At 61.8% G+C, this 21596-nt stretch overlaps 1 protein-coding gene across 2 annotated transcripts in view; it reads left to right on the top strand.

Annotated features, from left to right (window-relative positions):
• Nucleotides 1-21000, top strand: part of WNT7B (Wnt family member 7B) — a 52648-nt gene extending 31648 nt beyond the window's left edge. Inside the window, exons 3-5 of one of the 2 annotated variants that reach the window (XM_060024008.1) lie at nt 12335-12606; nt 18333-18808; nt 20395-21000. In XM_060024008.1, the coding sequence (XP_059879991.1) occupies nt 12335-12606; nt 18333-18808; nt 20395-20464 (818 nt within the window). In that variant the 3' untranslated portion in view covers nt 20465-21000. Of the gene's footprint in view, nt 1-12334; nt 12607-18332 lie in introns of both variants that reach the window. The other variant, XM_060024009.1, reaches the window with a different exon arrangement.
• Nucleotides 21001-21596: the final 596 nt, after the last annotated feature.

Here is a 21596-nt window from a genome sequence, read left to right as displayed (position 1 = left end):
ATAGGGGCCACCCCTAATCCTGCCTCACGTGGCGCCCGTTTGTTTTGTGGGTGAGATTTGCGTTGGGAGCAAGCCCTGAGCCTCCTGGCTGCCTGCAGTAGGGGCTCAGCAAAGGCCATCCGTTCCTGGACACTCTGAGGGAGCAGAGTGGCCTACCTCTGAGTGTCTGAAAGGCGAGGGTCTGGGGGCTTCAAGTCGGCCACTGGCTGGGGCCTTGAAGGAGAAAGGGCAGCTCCCAGGCCCTGTGCACCTACCGCATGCCCGGCCCCCTGCCCGGGGCTTGCACACCAGGCTCAGGGAGGTCCGACACGAGTCCCCAGGAGGGACGAAGCCTGCACTGTCCACTCTGGGGGCACAGGCCACCACGGGCAGGAGAGCGTGCGAGCTGCGGTGTGCCATTGAGTGTGAGACACATGACAGGTTTCAAAGACTTGGAGAGAAAAGAAGCAAGAAAAATAGCTCTTTCGTGATCTTTTCACATTAAGATGTAGCAATGGTAATATTTGGATATATTGGCTAAATAAAATGTGTTACCAAGTTTAAGCTCACCTAATTATCTTCACTTCCTTTATGTGGCAACTAGAAAAGTTAAAATGACCTGTGTGGCTTGTGTGAGACCTCTGCTGGCGGCACTGCTCTCAGAGGGGTCAGGAGTTGCCCGGAGTCACCCTGGTCAGGGGCAGAGCAGACATTCGAACCCAGGTCTGACTGCCTTCTCCCAGGATGCCGTCCTCCAGCTCGGCTGAGGGCAGACCATCTGCTTCCGGGGGCGGCGCAGGGGCGTGAGGGTGGTTCCCTTTGGCAGCACCTGTAACTGCTCAGCCTGTAAGCGCTGAGTGCCTGCTGCCTGTCAGGCCAGGGGCAGGGCGCTGGCAGTGGAGCGAAGGCCACCCAGCCCTGCGCTCGGAGCCTTGCACCCGGGATGCCCTGGGTGAGCCGATGGGGCTGGACTGGGAGGCCTGCCGGGCCCCGGCTTTGCACCGGGCACGCCCTCTCGGCCCACAGGCCCCAGCTCTGAGGGACACACAGCTTTGTCCTGTCTGTCCTGGTCACTCCCTACCCCCACCCCCATCCCGGGGGCCCAGCATGAGGCAGCAGAACAGACATTGTCCAGGCTCGAGGCCCGGGGTCCCGGCGGGCAGGACGCTAGGGAGAATTGGGGCCTCGAATGTCAGAATCAGAAAGACTTTCCTGGAGGCAGGGCTCCCCGAGCCCACTCCTGGTTCAGGGTGTGATGAGCCTTGGTCGCTTGGGTGGCCCCGGCTCTGGGCCCCTGCACCGGAAGGCCAACTTGCTCCCGGGAGCAGCGGTTCCTGAGACGCCCAGGCTCTGGACCCGCCGGTGGTGAGCAGCTGGGGGCTCAGGCTGGGCCGTGGTCGATCCCTCCACGTGACTCCTCTAGGTCCTCCTGGAGCTCATCCAGGATGGGAATTTTCCACCTTCACTGGCAGGGCCCGGACAGACAGGACAGGCTGTGGGAGGGCGGATGGGGTCTGGGAGGGGAGAGGGCGCTGCCGCGGTCCCACTGTGTGACCCTGGGCACGGCCTCCCATTCTCCGGGCCCCCGTCTACCCACCCACACCAGGGCTGAGGCTGGGGCCCCGACGCAACCAGGACTTGGGGGGGCGTCTCTCCTCAGAATAGGGGCAGGAAGACCCTCTGCTTCCTTGGCACGCACATCTGCCCAGGGCTCCACAGACGAGGGGTCCAGGATGCCGGGGTCTGGTCCACCGAGCAGGACACAGATCCCAGGTGGGCGGGCCTCCACCCCCGGCCTCCAGGGGCAAGGCCTGGCCCAGACCTCGGTCCGTCTCCACCTGGGACCCCTCCTGCCGCCACTGTGGGAGCACCATTCCCCCGAGGCCGCCGCGGCCGGCCCTTGCACAAACATCACTCGCTCCTGGTTCCCCTGTCCGCACAGCATAGATGGGGAGACTGAGGCCCACGGAAGCCTGTCTTGGCCAAGGTCACACGCCAGTGAGAACTAGAGATCTGAACCCACGGTTCAGCCCTGTGCCCCGGCGGGGTCCGGGTGCCAGCTGGTGGAGACAGGGGGCAGCTGCGGGGGGGCGGGAAGGGGCTCTGGTTCCATCGCGTCCCCCCTCACAGGCAGCGGCTGATTTTGCCGCAGGCCCGACGAAGGAGGGTGTGGTCTGAGGAAGGCTGCCCGGGGCTGACCTCCCTAAGGAGACAGGCCGCAGAAGAGGCCTTGCCAGCCTCCCCAGAGCCACGGGGCAGGGGTGGAAGCTTCTGGAAGGCCAGCCCCGCTGGGGACGCAGACCCCCCGGCCCTGGCTGCCCCTCGCCGCGTGGCCCTGGGCCAGGCCCCCCGGGCCCAGCCGGAGCACGACCCCCCTGGAGGGCCGCTGCGGCTGTGAGGGCCCCGCCGGGTCAGAACAAAGGCCGCGGGCGCGGGTGTGCCGGCGTGTTCGGACCTGGCACGACTGTTTCCAGTGCTCTGTTTATGACAACGGCAGGGAAGAGCTTAGCGTGGAGACACTGACTCAGCCGGGGACGAGCCGGGGCGGCGGCTGGGACGGGGCTGGAGAGAGCCAGGGGGACAGAGGGCCGTAGAGAGAGAGGCAGAAACTGAGAGGGAAGGACAGACAGAGACCTACAGCAAGAGGGACACAGAGAGGGCAACACACACACACATGCACGGGCACACGCACGTGCACACACACAGCGCCAGCGCAGGCCTTCGCCTGTCCCAGGCCTAGGGTCCAGGCTGCCCTGCGATGGGTGATAAAGGCAGCCTCTGCGCCCTGAGCACTTCCTCACCCACGCGGCGCTGGACCCCGCGAGGTGGGTGATGTTATCACCTCCCTTTAGCAGGTACAGAAACAGGCACCGGGGTGCAAGGCATCCTCTCCAGCCTCACTCAGCAGAGCGTGGATCGCACCCGGTGGTGGTCCAGGCCGGGCCCCCCACACCGCCAGAATCCTAGGTCAGGATGGCAGGGGCCTGGTGGGGCGGGGCCTCTGGGCTTCTGACCCTTCAAGTGCACAAATGGGGATTGGGGGCCTGGTGGGCCTCGAGGCATCTCTAGGCTCCCCTGCCTCCCCCCACCCACAGCCTCTCCACCTCGCCCGTGTGTGCTGGGATGCAGCTCGGGCAGGGGGTGCGTGCCCAGGCCCCATGACTGAGCCAAGGCTGGGACACGGGCACTGTGCTGCCCCGCTGGGGGACCCCGGGAGCTGCTGGTGTGGCCTAGGGTGTCTCCTGGCCTCCCTGGCCTCCATCTCTCCACCTGTAAACTGTGGGCAGGGGGAGGTATTCTCCCACCCCTTCTAAGCTCCTGGGAGCCTGAGGGCTGAATGGGGTGGTGGTGGAGGGTCTCAGAGGAGTGGGGGAGCTTACCAGCTGGCACTGTCCCACTGGCCGGGCCAAGGACTCAGGAAGCCCACCCTGTCCCATGTCCAATGTCGGTCACAGCAGCACCCTCCAGGGGCTTTCCATGTTCATAGAATAAAATCTAATATTGTCCCCACGGGCTCCCAAAGTCACCATGGAGTGGCTGTCTCTTCTGCATCAAACCATACACACGTGGCTCCCTCCCTCCCTGTGACCTTAGCATTGCTGTTCCCTCTGCCTGAACACTGTTCCCTGCACCTTTGCATGGGTCATTCTTCTTGTCATATAGGACTCACCTTCGGCATCCTTCTTGAGAGGGGCCCGCACTGGGCATCCTCCACCCAAGTCCCTCCCTACAGCCACCCGCCCTGCTGTCCCGTCCGTGGTTCTGACCGAGGCCCTCTGCCTGCACTCCCTGTGAACCCTCCCAAGCCCGCTGGTCCCCTGGGCTGTGATGTGTTAGTCTTGTCCCGCTGTATGCTTGGCCGTGGGCTTGGGGATGGCTAGGGGCTGAGGGCCTCCTCCCTAGGGCCCTGGGGTTGGCCAGGAGGGCAGGCCATGTTTGGTGCTGGGATGGTAGCAGAGGAGTGAGGGAGGGAAGGGTGAGAGATGGAGTAGGGTGCCCGGGCGTGACACATGCAAGCCTGGGTCTCAGGCCTGGTCAGTGAGGGGGCAGACAGACTGTATGGTTTCCCTGTTCCGGTGGGTGTGGGGGGAGTGGTCCGAGCATGGACTCTGGGGTCCTGGGTCAGATCCCAGCTCTGTGGTCAGCTTGCCGTGAGGCCTTGGGCCAGTCACCCGCCTCCTTTGAGCCAAGCATGCTCACTGTGAGGTGGGGCCCCTGTGAGAGTTTAAATCGAGTAGGACAGGTTGTATGCAATCCCCTAAAACCATCAGATGCTGTCTGTTTTTAGAACAGCTTCACTCAGGTATAACTCACATACAGCACAATTCAAGCATTTAAAGTGTACTGTTCACTGGTGTTTACTCACAGGTTGTGCAGCCATCACCATAGTCAATTTTAGAACATTTTCATCGCTGCAAAAAGAAACCCTTAGCCACCATCCTCCAATCCCCCTCGCCCTTGGCAACACTCATCTGCTTCCTATCTCTGTGGATTTACCCATGCTGGACGTTTCATATCAATGGAGTCATACACCATGTGGCTCTTGCGTCCGGCATCTTTCACTGAGCATCACGTTTTCAAGGTTCCTCCATGTCGTAGCCGGTGTCAGTACTCCGTTCCTTTATATGGCTGAAGAGTGTTTCATTGTGTGGAGAGACCACAGTTTCTTTATCCATTCGTCCGCTGATGGACATTTGGGTTGTTTCCTCCTTTGGCTATCGCGAATCAGGCTGCTATGAGTATTCACATACAAGTTGTCGTGTGGACACGTGTTCATTTCTCTTGGGTACATAGCTAGGAGAGGAATTGCTGGGTTAAATATTAATAGTAACTCTGTATTTAACATTTTGAGGAACCTCCAAATGGTTTCCATAGCGGCTGCACCATTTTCCATTCCCACCAGCGGTGCACGAAGGTTCTGATTTCTCCACGTCCTCGTCAGCACTTGTTAGCGTCTCTCTTTGTATTTTAGCCATCCTAGTGGGTGTGACGTGCTGTCTCATCGTGGCTTTGATCTGCATTTCCTTGATGGCTAATGACGTTGAGCATCTTTTTTTGTGCTTAATGGACATTTTTTTTTTTTCTTTTTTTTGCGGTACGCGGGCCTCTCACCGCTGTGGCCTCTCCCATTGCGGAGCACAGGCTCCGGACGCGCAGGCTCAGCGGCCATGGCTCACGGGCCCAGCCGCTCCGCGGCATGTGGGATCCTCCCGGACCAGGACACGAACCCGTGTCCCCTGCATCGGCAGGCGGACTCTCAACCACTGCGCCACCAGGGAAGCCCTAATGGACATTTTTATACCTTCTTTGGAGAAATGTCTATTCGGGTCCTTTGCCCATTTTAAACTGGGTTGTTTGCCTTTTTATTACTGAATTGTAGAAAATGCTGTGTTTTTTCAAAGAGGGGCAAGTACAGGTTGGCAGAGAGGCAGGGTTTGACAGATCTGAGCTGCGTTGGCCACGAGCACAGGAACACACACGGGAGCACACACTTGCTCACGCTTGTAGGAACTGCATTTGTGCAAACGTAAGTCCAGGCATATGCCCAGGGACACGGGCATGGGGACACATGCAGAGGTACACATGCATGGATGCCTAAACCTGTGTACACCCACGGAGAGCCCATGTGTGGTGTGTCCCACACGTGTGGGCGTGAAGCTCACGTCAGCAACCCTCTGTGTGCTGGGGCCAGGCCTGCCCACCCGGGACCACACGTGGGTCCCCTGACGTGGTGACTTGGCCATATAGAGCAGTCATCCTTATTTTGCAAAGTGGGGACATCGAGACCTAGAAAGGCCCCTTGGTTGGTCCAAGGTCACCCAACTGGCCAATTTTAGGGTCTGGACTTAAACTCGAGGTCTCAGACTCTGAGCCCCTTCTCTGGGGCTTTGACCTCACCTCAGTCATTCTGGAATGTCAGGTCTGGGCTCCCCGACTTCCTGAGCCACTGTGTGACCTTGGGCAGCATGCTGCCCCTCTCTGGGCCTCAGACTCCTTGTCTGAGGAGTTGCACTGAGTGGCTCGCACTGGATGGTCCCTGAGGCCCTCCCAGCCTCTAGGTGCCGGGTCCCCAGCTCCCCTTCTCAGAAGGATGCAAGTGCGTTTCTCACCCTGCCTCCCCAGGCCCGCAGTTAATCGGGTCATTATGAGCTCAATTAGGGCTTTTTGTGGCTTTCTAAAGATAGTGTGCCAGGCCCCTACGGATGCTAGGAAGTGGCAGGTGGCTTTGAGGGGACACTGAGGAGGGTGTGTGTGCCTGGGGCCTGGGGAGGGCCGACACAGCCCCCAGCTCTGCCCTGGGGGGGTAAGGGGACCTCTGTTCTGCCCAGGCCCCCGCATGACCCAGGAGCCACATTTGTCCCCTCCAGTAACTGCTCACAGAGATCTGCCTGGTCCCCAGCGTCCTCATCGGGGTCAGGGTGAGGGGACAGCCGGGTGGGCTAGGCCCTACTGACCCAGGAAGACCCTCTTTCCCTGGGAGTCAGGTCTGGCCGGCACGGAGCGGGGCAGTGGGGGTGCGGTTAAGTTTGAATATCCAAGAGCAAAGGGAGAGCAGAGCTGGCTGGCCCCTGAGCGGCCGACGCCTCAGTTTATCCATGGGGCAGTGGTCTCTGAGGCCGTGGCTGTTGTGGGTTCATCCGGAATAGGCATGGAGGCGGCAGCTGGGCAGGCGGACTGGGAGGAGGCTGTGGACAGCACAGAGAGGGGCCTGGGCCTGTCCTGGGGCCCCTGCACTGTACCTGGGCTTCCCTGGCCCGCTCAGTATTTGGTGATGCTGAGGGCGATGCCCATTTGTGCTGTTTGCTCTTAGAGCTGCTCCTGGGGCCGTAGGGCGAATGGGGACGCAGGCTCAGAGAGGGTTTGTGACTTGCCTGGGGCCGCACAGCAGCTGTGAGAATGCAAGTCCAAGGCTTTCTTGCCTGCTCCTCCCCGAGTCTCCCCGTACCTCCCTCTCTGCTTTCCCGAAACCTCGGGCCGGGGCCCCGCGTGGCTAATGGAGCCCACCTTGACCTGTCAGGTGCCAGACGCAGACTGCAGAGCCCTGTTGCTGGCTCTGGTGTCTGGGGGTACAGATCCATGCTGGGGTGGCTCTGGATCCCAAGAGGGGCCCCCGGGCCTCCCAAGTCTGAAGCGTACCCCCAGGACAGCTGCTGGCCCCAAACAGACCATCCTCGCTGCCTTCCCCCAACTCCCCACCCTCATCACCAGACAGAGCTGGAGCAGCCGCTGTGCTCAGACGGCCATTACTGCTACTGCCTGGAGCAAATCACTTCCCGCCTTTGAGGCTCGGTGTTCCCACCTGCGAGATGGGTCTCATCAAGAGGCTCTGTTCCGTGGGTGGTCGTGGAGATAAAAGGAGGTGATGGGGCTTCCCTGGTGGCGCAGTGGTTGAGAGTCCGCCTGCCGATGCAGGGGACACGGGTTCGTGCCCCGGTCTGGGAAGATCCCACATGCTGCGGAGCGGCTGGGCCCGTGAGCCATGGCCGCTGAGCCTGCGCGTCCGGAGCCTGTGCTCCGCAACGGGAGAGGCCACAGCAGTGAGAGGCCCGCGTACCGCAAAAAAAAAAAAAAAAAGAAGGTGATGAATGTAGTGCGTCCAGCCCCAGCCCTGCTCACATGAAGACTCGGAATGATGCTGCAGGGTGGGCGTACCTGGAAGAATCAGACACGGATTCTACCCACCACCCCTGCAGCCCGCGGGCACCTGGCAGGGGCCCCGAGGAGGGCCCTCACCCCAATGGGGCTTCCGGGAGCAGGGGGCCTCCCAGCTGCGTCCAGAGCCTGGGCGAGCTGCAGGCACGTGGGCGCGCAGGCAGGGTTCCCAGCAAGGAGGGGGCCCGCGTCCCCCAGCGCGGGCCGCAGGGAGCCAGGCTGCTCCTGTTCCAGAGCAGTGGCGTGCACCGGCTGCTGCGCTTGACCAGGTGGGGCTTGATGGCGTGGTGGGCGGGACGGCTGGGCTCGAGGGCATCTCTGAAGCTTGGGGAGCCATCGATGTTTGCTGGCCCTGGGGCACGGGTTCAAGGGGCTTCTTTCTTTTTTGTTTTTTTTGCGGTACGCGGGCCTCTCACTGTTGTGGCCTCTCCCGTTGCAGAGCACAGGCTCCGGACACGCAGGCTCAGTGGCCATGGCTCACGGGCCCAGCCGCCCCGCGGCATGTGGGATCTTCCCGGACCGGGGCACGAACCCGCGTCCCCTGCATCAGCAGGCGGACTCTCAACCACTGCGCCACCAGGAAAGCCCAAGGGACTTCTTTCTAAATCTACACACTGGCTCCTTCTCACCCTGGAGGACGTGCAGGCGACATGCCAGGGATTCCAAGCCAGCCCCTGTGGTGATGGGGGAGGGGCCCGTCTCATCCCTCCACGTCAGGCACACTGTGACCTGGGGCCAGTAACGAAGCCCTCTGAGTCTGCAACCACGTCTGTGAAATGGGGCCACGGGGCTGTCGTGAGCATTAAATAAGATGTATGTGCAGAGTGCGGGCACGTGGGAACCCCTCCGTCCAGGACCCCACCTCATTCTCCTCGGTTCTCCCTAGACTGCAGCGCTCTCACTGCTTGCCTCCCCTTTGTCTCCATGGTGAGATGAGAGGGTTTGGCTCATTAAAAGCAAATAAAAAAGGAATTAGTGGGAGCGGCAGCCCGGTGAGTAACTGATGAGTAACCGGGTCTGAGCTGAGCAGGGCAGAAACCAGGCGGGAGCAGAAAGCCTGGGAGAGGGTTCTGTGAAATGCCCTCCAAACACATTGGCACGGCATGGGCGCCTGCTGGCCTGCTTGGGGGCGTTAGGTCGGAGGACGTGGGAGTCCCCCATCTGGCTGCCGATGGGGAGGGAGAGCGTTTGGGGAAGAAGAGGGTCACGGGCAGGGCTTCCGAGGGCAGGCCGCACCGTGCTCGCCTAGGCAGGGCTTGGTTGTGGCACTTTTAACGCCGTTGGCCTGGCCTCTTGGTGTGATTACACAACTGGTGGAGATTTCTAACCCCTTGCTGGGCGACTAGCTTGTGACACGCCCACTCTGAGGCTAGCTCTACCTCCCCAGAGCTCCCCGCCGGCGTTCCCCTGCCACTAGCGCCCCGCCACCACCGCACGCCTGGGGTCCACAGATCGTCCAAGTGCAGCATCTCCTCTGCAAGGGGGCTGTGCACACCTCTTCTCCTGCCTCCTCCTGCCCAAGGTCACCGAGCTGCACGGGGGCCAAGCTGGGGGCAGGATGGCCTCCGGTGACCTGCGCCCCAGGCCCCGAGTCCCTCCGTCTGCCTCGTTGGGCTTTGATTCCTCTGCCTGGGCTCGAGTCCGGCTTCAGCCCCTAACAGCTAGTCTCATAACTTCTGTGTGCCTCAGCGTCCCCCCCTGTGCAATGGCAATAAGGATGAAACCTGCCTCGCACGATTGTCGGGACAGTGCGATGAGAACACGTGCTAAGGGTTAGAGGGGTGCTGGTGCCGTGACAGCAGGTGAGCGATGGCGTGAGGAGGAGAGAAGCGCAGCTCTGCTGATCCACTTTCGAAACAGTTCCAGGACCCCACCCCTTGCGTAGCCAGAGTGAGCTCCAAGATGCACATCCTACAGCCTCGTGCCCCAGCACCTGCACGGAAAGTGCCCGCTGCTGCATGGGACATCTCTGGCCACCCACAAGCTGGCTCCCCGGGACCTCGGCCACCTCTTTTCTTATTGCTCTTGATCTCAGACTTGTGCAAGCAACAGAAAGTCGTTTCACACCTCTGCACCAGGAGTGTGCACCTACCACCCACGCACCACACAACTATATACTCACACGCTCACGTACTCAGACACCATGTACTCAGTCACGCACATCACGTACACACACTCTCACGCACTCATGGGGAGTTAACTCATACTTCTTGGTAAGATTTATTTTAAGATGTCACCTCCTACAGGAAGCCTTCCCTGACTCCACCCCCCGCCCTCCCTTAGAGAGGCAGGTCAGGGCATTCTTGGAGGTTCCATGGTTCCCTGTGCCCCTCCTCGCAGAGCACTGTGGTCCCCTCCTCTCCTGGAATCCCCATACGAGTTCACCGCTGCTCCCCCGCCCATGTGCAAGCTTGTCGCAGGCCCTGCTGGGCTTGGGTGACACCAAACCAACAGCGAGGAGTTCAGTAACCCACTTCGCACCATCCTCTCCCTGTCCCTGTGTCTGTCTGGTGCTCCCGGCTGGTTGCCTGGACGGTGCAGGGACCAGGGCTCCTCGGTGATCCTCCAGGAGCCACTCACTGTGCTGAGAGAGGCTTCTTACAGAGCGGTGGCAGCAGAGCGGTCCCCACGCGGGAGGTGGGAAGTGTGGGCAGGAAGGGCCCACCCAGGAGGAGGGGCTGGATGTCCAGCAAGGCCCTGGGAGGGCAGTGCCGCCCTGTGCCCTTTGCAAAGATCCCCTGATCTTTCTGGGGAGGAAGGGATGCCCGACACCACCTTCCATCAGCTCTTCTCAGAGGATGGAAGTTTCCAGGAAGCTATGGCCCCTCCGAGACAGCAGAGGCCAACCAAAGCCTCCTCTGCCCTGGGTCCCGGAGACCAGAAGGTCTCACCCTGGTCCTCATCCTGAGTGGGAGAAACCCCGGGAACAGGGACCCCAGATAAGTGAGCCCCCCAGGGAACAGGGACCCCACCGAGGGTGAGACCCCCAGGGTAGAGGAACTCACTGAGGATGAAGCCCACCCCGGGGACAGGGACCCCACCAAGGGTGGGCCCCCCCACCCTGGGGACAGGGACCTCCCTGAAGGTAAGCCCCCTAGGGGAACAGGGATCCCATCTAGGTGAGCCCCCCTCAGCTGGTTGGTGGGTGAGGAGGTGGACCCCAGAGCACACAGTCGGCGCCCAGCACAGGGCTGGGCATGCAGTTGGTGCTCAATGGATGTTTATGGAATGGGCCTAACTTGACCCTCCACCCTCCCTCAGTCTGGGGGGATGACGCCAGCCCCCGACAACAGGGACAGCACACAGAGGGGCACGCTGGTGCTCGCGGGGCACAAACACAGGGCTTGTGCAAGGATGGGGTCGTGGGTTTGCAGTGGCCACACCCCGCTATTGCTGACGGCAGTGCGATTCCCGCTCAGCAGAGCTTGGCTTTGGGCCAGTCGACATCACTGAGCTCTGTACCCGTAGTGGCAGGTGCTGGGGACCACACAGAACCGGCCGTGGCCCACAGGGAGCCTCTGTGCTCGTGGGCAAGGTGAGAGGGGCTCAAGAGACTGGGGCCAGGATGGCAGGATGCACAGGCTGGGGGCTGTGGAAGATAAAGAATGAGAGCTGGACCCGCTCATCTGAGGGGACTTTGACCCGTGTGGAGCTGGCAAGTCCCAGTGGTAGGGCTAACCAGGTGGACAGTGTCGAGAGCAATGAGAGCGTCAGACCTGCCACTGAGGGAGATCAGGCAGCCCGGGCTCCCTTCTGGCTGGTGGTCTGGGAAGGTTGCCTGGAGGAGGAGGCATTGGAACTGGCCTTGGTAAGTTGTTAAAATTTGGGCATGAAGGGGAAGGAAATAACACCGAAAAGACCAGGAACCGTCCAGGAGCATGTGAGCAGTACCGGATTTGGGTCGTTCTGGGTGGCGGACGGGGAGAGGGGGCTGGGGGTCCAGCTGGACATGGACTTCAGGCTTGGACGGCAGGCCTTCCCTCCTCAGCTCAGGCAGAGGAGAGGGAGGGAAAGTGTGTGTGGGGGGGGTGCGGAGCTGCACTTTGCACCTGCCTGGAGGGTGGCTGGCGGGTGAGGGAGGTCGGGAGGACCGGCACCTGAGTGTGGCAGTTCAGAGACCCCTGAAGCAGGCAGGGGTGTCGGAGGAGAAGGGAGATTCAGGAGGCCAGGGCCCGGTGATGGGGTGACAGTGGGTGCTTAGAGAGGGAGAGAGACAGACGGCAACGAAGGGCTCTGGCGCCACTCTGAGCTGGGGCGATTCTGTCAGGCTCCTGGCTGGTGGGGTGGGTGCCCCCCAAAGGGATCAGCACAAGTGGCTGGTTCATGAAGAGCAGCGCTGGGAGGCTGACAGAGGCCCAGACCCCAAACATCCCCTCCCAGGCCCGCCCCGCACTGCTGTCTCCCAGGAGGAAGTTGGGCCTCTCCAGCCCAGGCTTCCGGGACAGGAAGAGAAGTGTCTTACATGCCGGTGGCAGGGCCGTGGCATGCATCGAGTGCCCACTGTATACCGTGCTCACCACAGCCCTGAAAGGTGGGTTCTATCGGCCCCACTTTGCTGAGTGAGAAGCTCAGAGAGGCTAAGGGCTGAGCCCAGAGTCACACAGCCGGCCGGCAGCAGGACCAGGGCCCAGCACTGGGTCCCCTGAGCCCACCGGGCCGGGACCTGCGGGGCTTCACCGTCCGCACCCGCCCCTCCCCGCAGGGAGCCGGGAGGCCGCCTTCACGTACGCCATCACCGCCGCCGGCGTGGCTCACGCCGTCACCGCCGCCTGCAGCCAGGGCAACCTGAGCAACTGTGGCTGCGACCGCGAGAAGCAGGGTTACTACAACCAGGCCGAGGGCTGGAAGTGGGGCGGCTGCTCCGCCGACGTGCGCTACGGCATCGACTTCTCCCGGCGCTTCGTGGACGCCCGCGAGATCAAGAAAAACGCCAGGCGCCTCATGAACCTGCACAACAATGAGGCGGGCAGGAAGGTAGGGCGGGCACTGGGCGGGGCGGGGCGGGCAGGCCTGGGTCACGTGTGACGGCCGCGTTACACGGGGACGCTGTGGCCCTCTCTGAGCTTTGGGCCCCTCTCCTAGCGGAGGGAGTTGGTGAACTGAACCCTGGAAGTGCGGGGTGGGGAGTGCTGAGCGCAAGCCGTCACTTCTGTCCGTCCCAGCAGCCCGAAGAGCTGGGCCTTACTGTTCCCATGACAGAGGTTTGAAAACTGAGGCCGGGAGTGAAGTGATGCCCGCGGCCCCCAGCTGGTGGGCGGTAGGGGTGAGACAGGGATCCTGTTTGCACACAAGGTGGGAACCGGGCCTGACCTGGGACCCAAGGGTGAGGGGAGGCCCCTGGGCCACAGTCCATGGCCCTGCCCTGCTCCTAGAGGGGTCTTGCCGATATACGATATACGAGGAAAGGCTTCCCGGAGGAGGCGGCCTTTGGCTTAGATTGCTGTGAGAGACTGGAGGAAGGGGTGTTCCCAGGAAGCAGGAACAGAAGGGCAGAAACTGAGCTGGGGGCTCTTGGGCAGCCAGCTTCATGCGTGGTGCGGGCCGCAGAGTGGTGGGTGATAACCGAGGACATTCAAGCCGGGACGCACTGGGGAAGAACTCAGGGCGAGTCCAGCCCCGCCCCTGGGAGATGAGGGCCCCAGATACTGGGCTGGGAGGGGCGGCCGCCATGGCGGCAAGATGGCCCGAGATAGGGTAGCCAGCCAAGTGGAACGCCTCTGGGTCTGGCTCTCCAGCCCGGGGGGCTGCACCCAGGGCGCCAGGGCCTGTGGGGCTCTGCAGGCTAGGCACGACTCGCCTTTCCAGGCAAAGAGTTGAAGATGCCCTCTGCCCCAGGGCCCAGAGCTGGGCTCGTTCACTCTCGCTGCCCCTTCTGTGTGCCAGGCGTTATGCTGGGTGCAGGGTCAGGGAGGAGTGAGACATAGCCTTGGCCGCGGGAGCTCCCACAGCTCCAACTGGGGCCACATGAGGGGAGCAGGGGCTGCACCCAGAAACAGTGAGAGCCCGGGGACCTGAGGGAGGGGTAGCAGTAGCTTCCGGGAGGCAGTGGTGTCCACGTACCGGAGCTGAGAAGAGCAGAGGCAGAAGGAGCTGGCACCTGTGAGGTGTGGGAGGGGTGGAGGGGTGTGGGAGGAGTGGGGGAGGGGTGGGGAGGGTGGGGGAGGAGTGGGGGAGGGGTGGGGGAAGGTGGGGGAGGGGTGGGGGAGGGGTGGGGGAGGGGTGGGGAGGAGTGGGGAAGGGTGGGGGAGGGGTACTGCAGATGGTTCCGGCCGGCGGGAGCACGAGGGGTGGTGACACAGGGCCTGAGAAGTAAGCAGGGACCAGTCCAGAATGGGCCTTGAACGCCAGGCCCAGGGTTTGACTTCATCCTGTAGATGTGCAGGTTGCCATGCAGCAGGTGGTTATTAAATTATTGTCAGATGAACAGATGAGTGAAGAAATGAGTGACAGCCTTTGTCTCTAAGGAGCTCACAGACAGCACATAGGCCCCATTCTCTAGGCACAGGGTCCGGGAGGGCAGAGGAAGGAGAGATTCACTTACATGGAGGCACCAGGAGGGCTCGCTGGAGGAGGAGATGTGTCTGAACTCTCAACTGAACTAGCACCCCCACCCCCCTTTGAGCCTCTGCAGTGGCTTAGGTCTTGAGCAGGGGCTTTCCCACACCCCTGGGAGGACGGTCTCACTGCCCCCATTTTACACATGGGGACTCGGTGGCAGCAGGGGGTGGGCGGGAGGGGGTCCTGCCAATTGACAGGTGATGAAAAGGCATAAGGGAAATGGAGGCTAGCAGGATTGGTTCCCCGGGGAGACAGGAGGCATGATAATAAGGAGGCTGGTGAAGGGACCTGGGCCTGTTCAGGGGGATGAGGATGGAAGAGGGTCAGCATGTTGGGGGTTTTGGACTGGGGTGAAGCCATGAACCTGGAAGCCATGAACTGAGGAGAAGGAGATTGTCAGGGGCTGGGAGAGCAGATGGGCAGTGCAAGGGCCCGTCAGGGACAGGGCAGCCCCAGGAAAGGCCTCTAAGGTGGTCAGCAGCCGGGATTCTCCTGCCAGCGCTGTCCCCAGCTGTCTGTGAGGCCCTGGCTGGCCCGGTCCTTCTGCTGAGTCAGTCTTCCCATCCGCACAGTGGGTGTAATGCACCTTGTGCCCCTCCCCCACTGCCTCTCCAACAGCCTCGACCCTGTGGGGCTGTGCAGCGTGTTTGTGGTCTGAGCCCTTGGAAGAAGCCAACGGTGGTGGCCACACAGTGTCCCCGGGGGCTGATCATGGCAGTAGAGGTGGGGTGGGTGTGGCTTTTGAGGCTTCCTAGAGAACTGAGTCCAGACCTTCACGGGTCATCCCAGTGCTGGGGCACCCTGGCCCCATAATAGAGCGGCCAGGCCCACCCCTCCACCCCCTCAGGGCCACGGAGTTCAGCAAGTCACGTGGAGAGGAAGCTGATGATGCCACAGCAAAGTCCCCCAAACTGCGTGGCTTAGAGCAAGAGAAATTTATTCTCTCATAGAGGCAGAGGGCCTAAATCAAGCTGTCGGCAGGGCCAAGCTCCCACCACGGCTCCGGGGAAAGACCCTTCCTGCCTCTTCCAGCTCCTGGTGGCCCCAGGTGCTCCTTAACTTGTGGCCACATCATCCAATCTCTGCCTCTGTCTTCACGTGGCCCCCCCCCCCATGTCTGTGTTCCCTCCTCTTCTGTCTCTTATAAGGACATGTGTCCTTGGACTTAGGGCCCACCCTGAACCAGGATGATCTCATCTCGAGTCTTACTTACATCTGCAAAGTTCCTATCTCCAAATAAGGTCACCTTCTGAGGTTCTGAGTGGACATGAATTTGGGGGGGACACTCTCTTAGCCCACCCCAGACCGGCACATGGCCCACCGCCTCCCTGGTGGGCCAGGGCTGGACAAGCTGAGACCTGCTCAACTCCTGGCTCCCTCAGGACTACGGTCCATCAACCCTGTGACTCCCCCTAACTTGACAGTAACTAACCACTGTCCCCAGAGTGTGGGCCGTCCATTATTCTGTAAAGAATCCTGGTCAGCCCTTTTCTGGAGCTCCCCCATCCACCCCCTCCACTACCTAGGGTGGTGGGGCAGGGGTGAGGCCCAGGGGAGGGGCCCTGCTCAGCCACCAGCTCCTCTAGGCAAGGGTGGGTCACACTGCACCCTCCCAGGTGGTCTCCTGGGGCAGCGGGACTGGCGCCACCGTCACTGTCGCTCTTATCGTGAGGGCATTGGAGACTGAAACAGCACATTCTTGAATCCTGTGATCATGTCCCGGGAGAGGCTCAGGCCCCGGGGACCCAGCCAAGCAAGGCTTCAGCCCCTTGCTCTGCAAACAGCTGCCCGATCGGCTTCATCTGCTGACTGTCACACAGGATCTGAACGTGGAGGGAACGGGTGGAGGGAAGGGGCTCGGGGCAGATGGCAGAGCGAGGTGTGGGGCAGCTGTTCTGCAGCCGACGTGGGCATCCCGATGGCCGTTAAGCCTGGACCACCTGACTGGCACAAATGCTAGCCTGGACACTCCTGCCAGGTCTCTGGCCATCACCACCTGTCTGAGGAGGCACCTCCGGGGTCAGCAGCCTGGGGTGGGGGAACTGCTTCCCGGGCTGGGGGCTCTGAGAGGGCTATGATCTGGTCAGCTCCTGGCCCGGGGGCATCACGGCAGGCAGTGTGGCCAGGGCAGAAGAAGCTTCCCGGCCTTGAAGGGTAGATTAATGGAGGGAGGGGCTTTTGGAGGAAGGGGATGGTCCAAGCAAAGATGAACATGGGGTGGGGTTGAAGGAGGGAAAGGAGAGGTCTGACTGCGATGAAGGGGAGACAGGGGAGGGGCAGGGGGCAGAGAAGAGGTCCAGATATGCTTTTCCGGGGTGGAGGTCCCACCCTTCACCCAGATCCCCAGACCCGACTTGTGGCCAGTGCCTTCCACCCAAACACCCCACGGCACAGTCACCAAGCCCTGCAATTCCAGTTCTGAGTGTTCCCCAAACCTGGCCCCTTCCCCTCCTCTCGATATCGGGGCCGCCCCACCTCGGCCCACCCATGACAGAGCATCACCCTTCCTTCTCCTTCCTCCTCCCTTTTCCCCAGCTTCTCCTGTCTCCATCCCCAAGCCACCAGCCTCACGTCATGTTCACTTGGGCCGAGTCTCCCCTTCCTTGCTTGTGCTGTGCTGCCCTGGCTCCCCCTCCTTTTTGTCTAATGACCTCCTACTCCACCATCAACACCTAGTACAGGCACCGCCTACTCCAGGAAGCCCCCCACCCTAGGCAGCCTCCCCCTCTCACAGCCCCTGCACTTTGCTGCTTTGTGTGTCGGTTTCTTCCTGTTTCCCACCTGGAGTGTGAGCCCCGGGGTTCCTGCCTCGGTCCAGGGCCCCGTGTGGTCAGGGCTGGGAAAGCGAGGGGGCGGCAGCCGACACCGTGGGAGTTTCTGTCTTTCTTTCATTTGTTCATTCATTCATTCATTCACTGAGGGTCAGGGCTGGGAAAGTGAGGGGGCGGCAGCCGACACTGTGGGAGTTTCTGTCTTTCTTTCATATGTTCTTTCATTCATTCATCCACCGAGGTTCAGGGCAGGGAAAGCGAGGGGGCGGCAGCCGACACCGTGGGTGTTTCTGTCTTACTTTCATATGTTCATTCATTCATTCATTCACTGAGGTTCAGGGCAGGGAAAGCAAGGGGGCGGCAGCCGACACCGTGGGTGTTTCTGTCATTTGTTCATTCATTCACTCACTGAGGTTCAGGGCAGGGAAAGCGAGGGGGCGGCAGCCGACACCGTGGGAGTTTCTGTCTTTCTTTCATATGTTCATTCATTCATTCATTGACTGAGGTTCAGGGCAGGGAAAGTGAGGGGGCGGCAGCCGACAACGTGGGTGTTTCTGTCTTTCTTTCATTTGTTCATTCATTCATTCATTCACTGAAGGTCAGGGCTGGGGTTCTGGACCAGGGGGCAGAGGGTGGCTAAGACCCTGTAGGGCTGGGCTGTCACAGTGAGGCCAGCGGGAGCCCAGACAGCTGACAAATGGCCCTTGTGCAGTCGTGGGGCGGCAGCTAATGATTCCCCATCTTTAATCAGGCCTGGCTGGCAGGGCCTTTTCGATCCGGGTAAATGAGTGCCTGGGGTCAGGGCTGGCTCTGGGAATTGGCTTTCCAGGGCCAAGGAGGGAGGCCCAAGGAAAACACGGCTGCACCCATCACGGGCCCTCAGGGAGCGGCAGAGAAAGAACAACACTGTCGGAGGGCGGCTTCCCAGCAGACGGCACGCCCGGGCCTCACGGATCCATGCACTCACCTCCCGCCCGCCCCCACTCTGTCCTTCAGCAAAGGGGTACAGAGCTCCGTGTGCGTGCCAGGCTTTCACTGAACAGCCACTCATTAAGCGCCGACTGCATGCCAGGGCCTACCCCAGGCACGAGGGTGCGTAGTGGAAGAGACAGGGGTGGGGGATCCGCACTTATTAAGCACCTGCTGTCGCTGGACCTGGCACCGACGAGAGGTGTCTCCTGCAGCCTGGATGGGTGCGCGCACCAACTTCCCACCTGTGGTCAGTAGCCGCACTCAATGCATGAGGAGACGGAGGCTGTGGGAGGAGGAAACACTGACCGTGTGTCACACAGCGGGAGGTGGGGAGCCGGGTCCAGGTCTGGAGGAGGCCCCGACCCTCCACCCACACTGAACCTGCCCTGTGGCCCGCAGGTCCTGGAGGAGCGCATGAAGCTGGAGTGCAAGTGCCACGGCGTGTCGGGCTCGTGCACCACCAAGACGTGCTGGACCACGCTGCCCAAGTTCCGCGAGGTGGGCCACCTGCTCAAGGAGAAGTACAACGTGGCGGTGCAGGTGGAGGTGGTGCGGGCCAGCCGCCTGCGGCAGCCCACCTTCCTGCGCATCAAACAGCTGCGCAGCTACCAGAAGCCCATGGAGACGGACCTGGTGTACATCGAGAAGTCGCCCAACTACTGCGAGGAGGACGCGGCCACGGGCAGCGTGGGCACCCAGGGCCGTCTGTGCAACCGCACGTCGCCCGGCGCCGACGGCTGCGACACCATGTGCTGCGGCCGAGGCTACAACACCCACCAGTACACCAAGGTCTGGCAGTGCAACTGCAAGTTCCACTGGTGCTGCTTCGTCAAGTGCAACACGTGCAGCGAGCGCACCGAGGTCTTCACCTGCAAGTGAGCGGCTCCTCCCCGCCCCGCGGCCCCGCCCCCCCGCCCCGCGGCCCCGCCCCGCGGCGTTTTGCACTTCTGCTCCCGGCCGGGCCGCCGGCAGAGGTGGGTGGAGAAGGTGGGAGCTCCGCGGGCGGGCGCGGCAGAGCTCCCCCGGGGCCGGTCACCCTCTCCTTGCCCCCCAGGGGCTCCCTCCTGCCATTCCTGTCCCCTCCCGTGGCAGAACAGTGCCCATCACCTGGCCCAGAGGGCGAGGCCAATGGCATGAGTGTCCCCGAGGGGCCCAGTGAATTTCTTTTCTTTTCTCCGGGAGAGTGAACCCCAAGGACACCCACGTACCCCGGAAAGCAAAGCGACAAGACTCTGAGTGTCCTCCCCCGCCTGGTGGTATGGACACGGAAAGACTGTCCCAGGCCACCTCAGTCACTGGGCTCCAGGGCGGTTTGGGCAAATGTTGACAAAAATTATTTATGTTTTCTTAGTATCAGAAGAGGACTTTAGCACTAAGGCATAGCCGGTCCTAACTCCATACTCTGTGTTAGCTCATCCCCTTGCTGCTCTCTGCTTCCTCTTTTGGCCCCTGGGTACCCTCGGGAGCATCCCTGTGTATGGCCCTGTCCCTGGGGAGGTGGCGGTGCACGCGGTCCCCATGTGAGCTGGGCAGGGGCTTGGTGGCTGACATGACCAAGACGGCCTCTGAGGAGAGCCACGGACAGGGACCTCTGGCCCTTCCTTTCCTTCTTTTGAAAACCAGCTCTAGCAAATCAAAATGTCACCCATGTCAGGTTCCAGGAGTGCTGCATCCCCTCCCTAATGCTGGTGCCCTTCCAGTCCCCCGCCAGCCTGACACCCCCTAGTTTACAGAGCCCCCTCCCACCCTGGAACCAGCCGAAACCCCAGGACAGCGCTGAGCTGGGGCAAGCTGGTGGGAAGGGGGATAGTTCAGGGGTGTTCGCCTTATTTGACAGATGGGGAAACTGAGGCCAAGAATGGCTCAAGCACTAGCCAGAGACCCCAAGGCCGTAAGTGGAGGCTCCCCCATACCAGGCCTCCTGACCCTGAAGGACATGTTCTAGGGATGCCCAGGGTGAGGGGCAGCCCCCATGCCTTGAAAAATCTGGCCGTGCTCTTCCCCCCCGCTGCCAGCCTCACTGGGGTCCACGCCCCGCCTCGAGGTGCCTTTGAGAGTTTCTCCTGTGGTCTTCTTGCCCAATCCTGGTCCTTTCGCCCTGGCCCGGTTGCTGAGAAAACTCGGATAGGGCGTTGCTCCGCTGGGTTCCCACCTGCTGTGCCAGCAGACACTCCCCCGTGGTCCCCATACCACGCAGGCCCTCCCTTGAGGTCCGAATCACCCCGAAACCTGGGAAACGGGAATGGAAAGGGGTCCTGCTTGGTTTTAAACTGTGTGCGGGATAGGGAGAGATTGGGGGCCGGGGACTTGGCACTGGACGTGTCCTCTGACACTATTCCCACCCACCTTGGGGAGACAGGCACAACTTGTCCGGGCCCAGAAAGGCTGGTGTGCACCTGCTTCTGGAGCACCACTGCCCATGCACTTGTCCCTGCTCTGAATTTAGGGTGTTTTCTCGCAGAAACCCGTGGAAATGTGTCTTCAGGCTACTGACCAGCCAAGTGGGCCGGACATTAGCCTGGGGTGAGTGACCCTGGGCCCTGGCCCTGGCGTCCACCCTGCCTGCCTCGATGATGCCAGGACGCTCCACCAACAGCGGCTGTCCTGGGAGCTTCCAGGCCACTGTGAATGCCCCCCAGTCCCCTTCCCCCCCGATCCCGGGTCCCAGGACACCCCCGAGTCCACAGGCCTAGCATCTTCTGCCAAGGAACCTGGTTAACTTATATTGTTATATAGCGTCGAAATGTCTATAGTGTCTTTTAAATTATTGTGACCTACACTGGGTGCTGGGGGGCGGGGGTGGCCGCGCTGTCCCCGAGCCAGCCTCCTCCTCCTGCTTGAAACAGACCCTTGGACCCTTGGGGCCCCTGATGCCACCAAGTCATGCGCACTGTCCCTCGGCTACGAGGTGCCGCCACCAAGACCCCGCCGCCCCCTAACAGTCTGTCAGCAGCAGCCCTTCCCTTGGGTGGGGGTGGGGTGTCAGCGTGGCCCAGGCAGGGACGGGGGTGGCCAAGGCGCTGCATGTCTCCGCAGTGCCCTCACTTCAGGAGAGCTGCTGGGGTTCTGATGGGCTGTGTCTGGCCTCCCCGAGAGGGGAGCGCTCGGCTCCAATAAAGCTGGAATCAGAGAAGTGAGTGTGCGGAGTCTCTGCAGCTCTGAGGCGGGCGGGGAGACGCCTGAGCGGCCCGCCGAGGCCCGGCCCAGCCCCGCTCCCCCTCGCCCCTCTGTGCGGGCTGGGCTGGTGCCGTGCGAGGGGAGGGGCTTGCCATGCTGAACCTACAGGAACCTTTAGCCTGTCCCCATCTGGCAAGGGCCACTGGTGGAAGCTGGGCACAGACCCTGAGGCCTCCCTGGACAGCCTGGGTCAGGCCGCAGGGACAGGAGGGCCACGGCCCCGTGCTGAGCCGACTAGGGCTGCGGGGCTGGGTGCTACTCTCAGGAGAAGCGGAAGCCTGAGGGTGGGTGACCCGCAGCCAGGAGGCCCTGGGCCCGTCTGACCCCCTCTGTGCCTCCTTCCCCTTCTGACCCCAGGAGGGGTCTGTCCCCAGGGTCCCCGTGGGTCTGTCCAGTTGTATCTGCTGGGTTTTGACTCCAGTGCCCCCCTGGGGCGCTCCTTGCCCTCTCCAGGTGTGGGAAGGCAGACCAAGGTCCCTGGGAGCT

Source organism: Delphinus delphis, chromosome 11 (assembly GCF_949987515.2).
Source record: "Delphinus delphis chromosome 11, mDelDel1.2, whole genome shotgun sequence".
In the NCBI taxonomy this organism is placed as follows: domain Eukaryota; kingdom Metazoa; phylum Chordata; class Mammalia; order Artiodactyla; family Delphinidae; genus Delphinus; species Delphinus delphis.
The sequence above is the reverse complement of the archived record's forward strand: the minus strand, read 5'-3'. Positions and strand labels throughout refer to the sequence as shown.